General features: G+C 38.6%; 1 protein-coding gene across 2 annotated transcripts; it reads left to right on the top strand.

Moving 5' to 3' along the window:
* Positions 1–1,876: 1,876 nt before the first annotated feature.
* LOC146554069 (interleukin-5 receptor subunit alpha-like) lies at positions 1,877–6,388 on the top strand. Of its 2 annotated transcripts, none has more exons than XM_085255188.1 (10): positions 1,877–1,956; positions 2,442–2,515; positions 2,818–2,873; positions 2,981–3,138; positions 3,223–3,392; positions 4,104–4,237; positions 4,808–4,964; positions 5,078–5,183; positions 5,529–5,610; positions 5,722–6,388. In XM_085255188.1, the coding sequence occupies exons 2-10, from the start codon at positions 2,449–2,451 to the stop codon at positions 5,800–5,802; spliced, it is 1,011 nt and encodes a 336-aa protein (XP_085111314.1). In that variant the 5' UTR covers positions 1,877–1,956; positions 2,442–2,448; the 3' UTR covers positions 5,803–6,388. The 2 variants fall into 2 exon arrangements, with proteins under 2 accessions (XP_085111314.1, XP_085111316.1); XM_085255190.1 differs by having other exon boundaries at positions 1,888–1,956; positions 2,821–2,873.
* The last annotated feature ends 3,454 nt before the right edge of the window (positions 6,389–9,842 follow it).

The following is a 9,842-nucleotide window of genomic DNA, read 5'->3' as shown; positions in this document are numbered from 1 at the left end:
AATCCTGAGTTCTCCAGCTTGTCCTTCAGGACCGTGGGAAGAATGGTGTTGAAGACACTACAGAAATCAAAGAACATGATTCTCACAGTGCTCCCAGCGGTCTCCAAGTGAGCAAGGGAACGATGTAGGAGGTGAATGACGGCATCATCCGCTCCAATGCCAGGCTGGTAGGCAAACTGAAGTGGGTCCAATGATGAGCTCACCAGGTGCCGAAGCTGAGCCAGGACCAGTTGCTCCAGGGTCTCCATCAGGTGGGATGTCAGAGCCACCGGCCTGTAGCTTAATTTGAAAACTTTAATGTTAAGCTGATGGGAGCACGAGGTAGAGAGGCCACGTGGCTGTGTCCCTTGCCTTGTTCATGCTGATACCTCATCTTGGCTAGGTTTTTTTATTGTCTGCGTTGATAAAGCAACTGGAACTGATTCCTGAATTCTCTCCGAATGGAGATGGCGAACCTGTGCCCAAACAGCCTGAGCCCTTGTTGAAGAATGTCATTATTCTCTCTTGAAAAAACCAAAGTGGTAACAACTCAAATCACCAAACCAAAACAAAAAAAGGAACTGAAATTAAAAGAAATCTTGACTTGACGAATGACCAAAAAGGACAAACTGAAATATTGAGCTCAATGGGACTGTGTTTCTTTGGTTTGTTTTTGTTAAGCCGGCTTATTATTAGTGTTATTGTGGATTTTGTAAAATGTGTCTTATTTTATTTTCACTGTTTCACAAAATAATAACTGTTGTTGCTCATTTCCTGCCTCCAGCCACTGTATTTAGCATTAGGTCTATACTTTTGGGTTGTCCTAGACTACTTAATATGTGTCAGGGATTACATGGACTTTAGCACTTATTTAATATACTGCCTCCATCAAGAACAAACACTGTCTACAGGGAGATGTGTAGTCAGTGACTGCCTGCAGACTGTCCTCACACTTCCCCTGCTCAGGTATAAAACTGGGTGGGAAAACACTGACATTTATCCAACACACCAGTGAATACTTCAGGTATCAGCTGTTGGGAATAAATAATTTTTCAGTGCCTCAATAATGCTATGCTTTTTATTAATAATAAGTGTTATAAAGTTATATAGACCATATTTCCTTGTGTAGTAGATCGCTGCAGACTCTCGCTTACGCTCGCCTGGGAAAAATGTAGGTAAGAGGGGACCATCTCTAGTGGAAAGTTACTGAGACACTGTTGTTTAGATTAGAATGAGGGAATAATAAAACTCCGTAATAAAACTGTAATAAAACTGTCAGGGGCACACCACCATTTTGAGATCTGCAGCAACGTGCCTTGCAGGACGCATCTCCCTTCTAGAAGTAATGTGAAAGAGAAATAAAGTGTTAAATGGTCTACTGAGCAGTGTTTTGTCTTCCATCGGATGCCTCTGAGGAATCAAAAGAACTCGGTGAAGTGTTGATATTAACACAGGAGAGACTTCTCTGCAGGGTCGGCTGAAGCTGCAGATTGTGAGCTAACTGATTCTAACATATAGAGAAAGAAAAGTGGAGGAAAGACAGAAAAAGCAGACTGAACCAGGGGGACAACATCTTATACAAAAAGATGTTATATGTAATTCTGTCTCGTTATTACATCTAGTTGTTATTGTTTTTACCTCAAATGTGGTTTAACCCAAATAAACTAAAGTAGATCAACATTATGTGGTTTGTATTAGAAAACCACATGATGTTGATCTACTTTAGTTTGTTGATATAGATCTGCTTTGCTTTGTTGAAGCTGATAATATTTATGCATTGATGTTGACCTGTTTCACTTTGCTTGATCTGCTTTACGAGCAAATGAAGAAAAAAGAAGAAACAGAAAGAAAGTCTTGGTTTCCTGGATCTGAGTACAGTATGTGACGTCATGCTTCTTCTTTCCCCAGAAATGTGTCATTGTCTTCAGGCAGCGAGAGCACAGAGAGCCACAAGACACGGAGGAGGGACAGCAGAAGGTGAGACTTTATTATTATTGCTATTTACACAATTTTTAATATAATATAGCTGGTAGGAAACTTGGGAATTTACCTCAATTCATAAGAGCGTGTTACGCCAGCATAGTGAGTCATAGTTGGGTCCACTTGTCTTTTTTTTTTTGAGGGAGAAGATATAAACAGAGTGAATAAACCAAACCAAGTCTTTCTTTTTTGTATAAATAAGTGTAAAATGGACAAGTGACTAACCTAGTGAAGAATTAAGACTCATCTGAGAAAAGATGTTTCTTTGTGGTTGATTATGTGCCCATTTAGACGCCTTACAAGCACCCACCTTCTACAAGTAAGCATGTAAAAAGGGGAAGTATTAAACACAGGAAATTGCTCATTGTAAAGTGGTACAATGGCGTTCCTGTGTTTACTGTACGGTGGCTGAAGACTTTATGCTCATTATTGTGTATCTGTGTCTCTGTCTTTCTGTGTGTGTGTGTGTGTAAAACACTCAGGTCGGCCATGGCTGTGTTTCCGATCCGTCTTGTAATTTGGTCCACTTCGTTGGTTTTGTGGTTCCCTCAAAGTGGTAGGTGGATGATTAATCGCAATGCAAACATGTCCTCAGGGGAAAAAAACGCTTAAGAAGAATGGCTTTTGGCAATGTGAAAATCAAAATATTTTTGCAGGAAATACCAGGAGCTTTATTTCAACAATGATTTTACTTTAACCTTTTTTAATCTGGGTGGTGTCAGACTTTGTTTCCTGCTTCCTTTACACAGTAAGCTAATCAAAACGGGACTCCTCTAAAACCCAGTTTATAGAAAAAAAATACAAAATTCTGATCAGTTAAGAATTTGTGCTGCAGATTAAACGTGTGTTTTCTTATAGCAGCGACTGAAAGCCATGGTTTGGATCTCTGTCAGGAGTTTTCAGACATGTATGAGGTGAAAATGAGAATAAGCTTTTGTATAAACACTTTTGTTTTCTAATGACCTCACAGACGCAGTGCATGGTATTTAAATAAACTGTAAACTGTAAATTTTTGTATTAGATGGTTAACATACAGAATTCAGCAGAGGAGATTTCACATAAACCGCTTTCAGAAATAAAGGAGACGTTTATCTGCCTCCTCGACTCAACAAATAAGCTCAACTGCTCCTGGTCATTCAACACCTTAGAGAAAGATACTCGGCTCTCTGTGTTTATCAGGTATTATGATTTTTTTAAAGGTTCATTTTAATGTGGAACAATGAACGCTAAACATTGTTTTAACTCTGTACTTCTCTCTTCCAGTGTCTGTAATGAGGAAACAGTAATTAAGTCTCTAAGCCGTACTTTTGTGGAAAGAGTTGGATCGATGTCCTTGACTGTCAGTGGGGAAATATCAGGCGTAGTTTTACATTTTAACATGTCCCTGCACAACTGGATATCTTACACCTACGTGTATGACATGGACACACTAGGTAATACTATACAAACAGTGTTGAGTAGTTATATGAACCCAATTCAAAAAAAGTTGGGATCGAAAGTTGTTGAGTAAAATGTATGTAAAAAAGGATGGAATGTTTGGAAAGCTCATAAACCCATATTTTATTCACAGCAGAGCACAGAAAACATCATATTTTTAAACAGATTTACTATTTCAGGAAAAATATTATCTGATTTTGAATTTGTTGCCTGCAACACATCTCAAACTTTGGAATGGGGAAACAAAAGGCTGGAAAAGTAAGGGATAATAAAAAGAAACAGCTGAAAGAACATTTTGTTACTGGCAACAGCTCAGTGACAGGATTGAGCTTCTTAAGAGAGGTAGTGTTTCCCAGAGGTTTAGATGGGCAGAGGTTCACCAATCTGCAAAAAACTTTGTTTACAAAGTTGTGGAACAATTTCAGAATGATGTTCCTCCCAGTGACTTTGAAACACCTCATAATATATGATACATAATATCATCAAAAATTCTGAGAATCGGCCGAAAATCAATATTCTCTCGGGTCTCTGCAGTGCATTAAAAGCAGGCATTAATTTTAAAATGGACTGAGGAAAAGTGGAAAACTGTTCTGACCTTACACAAATCAAGTCTTTTTAGAACACAAGCTAAGGCTTGAGGTTAGGTTTAGGTTGTGTTGTTGTCAGATACCTTACTGATCATGTGCTTGTATGTGTGTGTGTGACAGAGCATCTTCCTCCACCTGCTAACATCTCTGCATCGTTCAATAATGATAACCTGATTGTAAAATGGGACCTGCCTCGCACCAGAAACGCCGTTAATGCTAACTGTTTTGAAAATGAAGTGGAAATACGTGATCAGGTACAGTACGCTTCACCACAGGCTGTCATTATTCCAGATGCAACATTCTGTTTTTGTTTTTTTTGTACGTGTGGCAGGAATAGTGAACAAGACAAACTTCTTTTTAACCCTGTGAGGTCTAAGGCTCCATATGTATGGCTATTTTTTTTAAACAAAATAATAATAATGCTGCCCCTGCTTTGAAAAATGTTTCTGTCCTCATAAAAACGCAAAAACGGGGGGAAAAAACCAATGATTAGTGCTGTTAAGGGCATGCCAATGCAGCAGGTGTCAACTTAACCCAGACTGTACAGAAAACCTGCAAAGAATAACCACAATCTGATGCCAAAAAAGGAGATAAAGGTGCAGTCCTTGCAAGATAAAAACTGTGTTTTTATTGTAAGAAACTAAGCTTTAAAAATTGTAAAAGCTCAGTTTTCAGTTTCTTTGTAAAACAATTTAAAAAAGAGGGTTATGATAAGTCATACTTAGACCTCAGAGGGTTAATTGAAGTCCAAAGTCAGAGCAATCTTATCAGTCGGCCTTGTTAAAGTGAGATTAACCATTTTTTGATTAATCTCTTTAAAACAGGAAAAAAAAACATCTTGGCTACCCAAACACCATACAAATCATACAGTGGCAAGTGTAGATCCTTCACACAGCTATAGCGTGAGAATGAGGACAAGAATATCATCGCATTGCTCAGGATCAGATCACTGGAGTGAATGGAGTCCCACTGTCACACCGTGTAAGTCCTCTATGTCTTCTTGTGCAGTGGTTGAAACAGTGGCTGATGATGCAGTGTTATAATTATCAACATGTCAGTTTAATGAACAGTGCTTTTGTGTTGTGTATCTGTAGCGATGGAACAGTCAGATTCTGTGCTCAAGCCTGTGGTGATAGTCTTCATTTGTCTCGGAGTACCCATGGGCCTGCTGGCTTTGGTGCTGTTTGTGCGCTATCAGAGGTATTGTGACTCCTCCTTTTGCTGGTTTGTTTTGTTTTAAGCTGTTTGTGTCTCTCTGATCCACTTTGTCATGATTTTTAAATGTGAAACTGGTTTTAAATGTGAAAGAACAAAGTTGAAAAGGAGAAGTGAGAGAATGGCATCTTTCTTCACACCACAGCATCCACCCTAAAGTTCTTCAACCTACAGGCAAAAATCCCCCGGTTTGACTTGTTAACTAACCAAATAAGGAGAATGCAAAAGGAGATACAAGATAAAACACTTCCTCCCTTGCATCTGTTTTTTCCCCCCTTTTAAAACTAAAAGCGTGTCAAGGATCGTTTTGTGTATACTTGTGTGTTTTAGGGTGACTAAGGTCCTTTTTCCTCCGATTCCTCGCCCCCCAGCAAAGTACAAATATTTCCTGGAAAAAAGCGATGCATTTAATGTGAGTACATTGTAGACTGTGAATACACAAGCTCACATTTCTAACACTTTTCGAACCACAAATATGTGTATACAAAATTTAAAAGCTTTGTTTCCTGTTTTGTGTTGCCAGTTTTTCTATTCTATCCCATCGGCTAAGCCTGAAGAAGTGATCACTGAGGTTGAAGACACTGGGAAAAACCCTGGGAAGTAATACAGGATGCACAGGTTGAAGAAGAACAACAACAATGAGGACTTTCATTATATCTAAATGTATAGCCTGTCTGGTTTTTCTTATATGATATTTCATTTCAGGAGGCGTATACAGGTGTTAAATACATGCAAAGGTTGTGTTTATGCGTTTCTATGTATAGCCTTGTAATCTAGCCTTTCAGATCTATATATACCTTTTATACCTTTTGATACATATAAAGAGTGCATACCAATGTAACAACAGCACAAAGGTTAACTTTGTATGTCTTTTTTTAATATGTGAAATAAGGTTGGGGGATGAATATTCATTAGCTGTTTTGAATCTCATTCACACAGCCTCATTCGTCTTAAGCCTTCTTTTTAGACGAGTGGTGAATTTGGAGTAGTTTAGCCTCTTAAGTGCATCCCAAGAAAAGCAAATATGGTATATTTAGAGAACTATTAAAAGTGCAAATTAAAATAAAAAGAAGATGAGGACTAAAGGGGACACAAGAACATGGGTCAGCCATGGGAGTCAAGCCAGCCTTGATAAAATGTGAGGATTTTAAACAAAATGTGAATAAAGCCAAGTTAACCTCAAAGAAGAAGTTTGAATTTCTGAACAGGAGATACCTGTTTTCGTATCAGAGATTTACATGCTTAAAACTACAGTTGTGTATGTGAAGCTGTTATACTTACCTTAGCGCACCGTAACAGTAACAAAACATTCAATTTTCTCCTAAAAGTAAACAAATGTTGAACCGTTGCAGGCTGAGAAACACAACAGCAGTCTATTGTGTGGTTTTTGCACTTTGGTTATTGTAAAGATTGAAAACAAGATATAGACTGTGATCAACCTGATGACGCTTAGAGGTGCTAAGATGGATTTTCACCACACTTTAAGTTTATCTATCAATGTGTGATCATGGGAAATTGTAGCTCTGTAGAGGCAACCACTACAATGATGGAACTTCTGTGTTGGTATTTTTTGTGAATAGATTTTGTCTAGTGATAGCATGCCAGATAGTTTTGGCTAGTATGTGATCAAAACGAAAGCCAAATTCAAACTTGTACACAACATAGTCAGTGTATCGCTGAGTATTTGAGCATTAACACGTACCGTATTTTTTGGACTATAAGGCACACTTAAAATCCTTTAATTTTCTCAAAAATGGACAGTGCACCTTATAATCCAGTGTGTCTTATGTATTGTGTTATGTATTATGTATTGTATGTATTATGACCTCTAGCCAGTTTTATGTGGTACACGGCACTCATTAATCTGTCAAAAAATGTTTTAGTATGACATTGGTAAGCTACAAAGCCACAGATCTTGATGGATTGTTGGATCATTACGGCTACCGTAGTCAGGAGCCTCGCGGGGTATAACAGACCAAACTTCAGTCAGGAGAACAACTGAGATAATCCATCCACAATATGAGGTTTGCATTAATATACTGCAACAACATGGGAATCCGTTCTTTAAGTCTGACGTCACTAGTCGTATCTGGGCTCAAACTCCGCTGCAGGTCCCTAAGTCAAACGATCACTGTGGCATCACTGAGAGTTGAATGATCAGCGTTCTGCTCTACCAAGTGTAACAATTGAGTTTAACATCCAGGCATCCATGAAAATGGAATTTATGACATTTAACGGAGTTAGAAGTTAGCAGGAAGTTAGCTCGCTTCCATCTAAATACAATATAGCATGTCCTGACAGGGATTTTGGAAACAAATTCAAACGTACAGCTTTCTTATCACTTCCAGCATAAATGAAGACAGAAAACTAAACAGCAGTGACGTTTGTAGGGTAACTGAAGTTTGGCTAGCTGGTATATAATGATGTGCTACGTGACCGCTAGCGACACAGCTATGTGAGCATAATATAAACACACTAACTTTTTTCCACTTGATAAAAGTTAACGTGAGGATTCTCGGTGGTCGGGACCAAATGTAATCGCATGGCAGGATGCTGTAAACGGACCAAACTTCAGCCAGGAGAACAACTGAGATAATCCATCCACAATACGAGGTTAGTCATTCATATACTGCTGCATGGGCTGGGCTGTAGTTACATCGTAAGGTTTTAAAAACTGAGCTTAAATAAATGATTAGCGGTAATAAAGCCGAGGGAGGTCAACAGTGATCACTGACTGTTTTTAGGAGCTTTTTGAGATTAAATAGAAGAAAATACATAACATTAAACATGTTAACAACACAAAAGCCATATTAAACGCAGACTACTTTAGGCCCGGAAGCAGGATTCGTCATGTCATCACTTAAAGACCGGATAGAGCAGCTGCAAGAGAATTCAACATTATTGAATCAGTGGTACAGACTTGGAGGAAGCACGAAGAATGAGTCGAGTCAGGTTTGACTTATCTGACTGTTTTGTTTCACTTAATGCGTCTTATAATCTGGTGCCCCTTATGGTCCGAAAAATACGCTAAACTATTGCCAGGGGCTAAGGTGAGGCAGCTCTACATTCTGGTGTAGCAGTGCAGCGTGGGAAAATGAGTCACTTAGAAATAAGTCACAAAACCTTTCTACTGTGAACTGTGAGCACCAGTAAATGTGTTTTCTTCATGTGCTTTTTTCTGGTCTTTACTGGTCATGGTGGATTTACATCATTGTAAAGTATATAGGAAAATGTTATATTAGCCGCCATGGCTGCTGTCCAATTCATAGACATTATAAAGATTTTATAAAGCTGGAATTAGGAAAACAAAACTGTAACTAAAGAATATCATCAGCTTTTTAATTTAGAAATTTTAAATTCTGGACTCCTTCTAGAAGGAAGTCCTGCTGCTCAGCAGCCATGAACCTATTACAAGTATAAGTATTACACAATGTATTACTGATTACTTTTCCACCATGTAGCATAAATACTGATTGGAGATGTTAATTCTTTACATAACTTTTCTAATCTGTAAAATGACCTTAAATCCACCTTTACATAATTACCAGCTAACAACAGAAAGGCTACAGTTCCACACACCGGCCTAAAGAGATTTCATGGCGATCACCATAGCGATTCTGCTTTAGAAACATGAGCAGGCAGAAATAAAGGCTGCAAGACTGACTGCTTACATCTGCCTTTATTACATGTTGAAGATCAACCTTTCGCTACTGGGCTTTGAATAGTATTAAGCAGCAATTTTTTTAATTAAAAGATATTTTCAACAAGATATAATCAGATAACTAAGAGCAACTCATCGTGTACAGATCTCCTGTCTTAATGTGGGACATTACACGTAAGCTTTACATTTATCGTTGGAAACTGAAATTGGCCGGGCCGCGCTATGAATTCTGGGATATGGTGGGCCACAAAGGACACACCCGACCGATCCTTCAAATTCGGGGAAATGAAGGACGCATTTGAAATAGTCGACGGATTGGGACAGCCTTCGTCACCTGGCTGTGACGTAATCGGCCATCAAATGCAGCCTCCGAAGGATGCAGCCTACATTTGGGACACAGCTCTTGTGTCCTCTTTCTTTCAGCTTTTGTCATCCCTCAGATTACATTTATTACACATTAACCTTACTTTTCTCCCTTAAAGACACAACAACTGTATCTTTAGCTAGCAAAAACACTGCTTGCTAATCTGTACAGGAACCATTTGAGTGGATGCTAATATTTTTTGAGCTGTTTGGAATTACTTGTCATACTTACATGTTTTTTTTAATTACCTCATTTATGCTTGCCCCTCCTCTGTTACACTTTTTTTACGTGTTTATGTTACTCAGCTTTTGCAGCATGAATGTCTGACAGGAACAAGAAAGTGTGCAGGCTTGTCCACAGCATCAGTGGGGAAAAACCACTGGCAGAACAGCTGTATTAGCTTTAAAGCATCTTGTTTTAAACTGCCCTTAATGAATGAAGGTGTTGGCAAGAGTTGCAGCTGATTCGCGCAAGACGAGAAGCTCTGTTTGTTTTATTATCCATCTTCTACCTGTCCATAAGAAAAGAAATTTGCACATTTCCACCCAGAATTTACTGTTTGTATACATTTCACAGTCACAGAATTCTATACAAAACTCCTATAATTGATCTGAGATAG

This window comes from Mchenga conophoros, linkage group LG18 (genome assembly GCF_057382185.1).
Source record: "Mchenga conophoros isolate Kocher_MC1m ecotype Shallow Benthic linkage group LG18, M_conophoros_male_GT1.1, whole genome shotgun sequence".
NCBI classification, from domain to species: Eukaryota; Metazoa; Chordata; class Actinopteri; order Cichliformes; family Cichlidae; genus Mchenga; species Mchenga conophoros.
The sequence above is the reverse complement of the archived record's forward strand: the minus strand, read 5'-3'. Positions and strand labels throughout refer to the sequence as shown.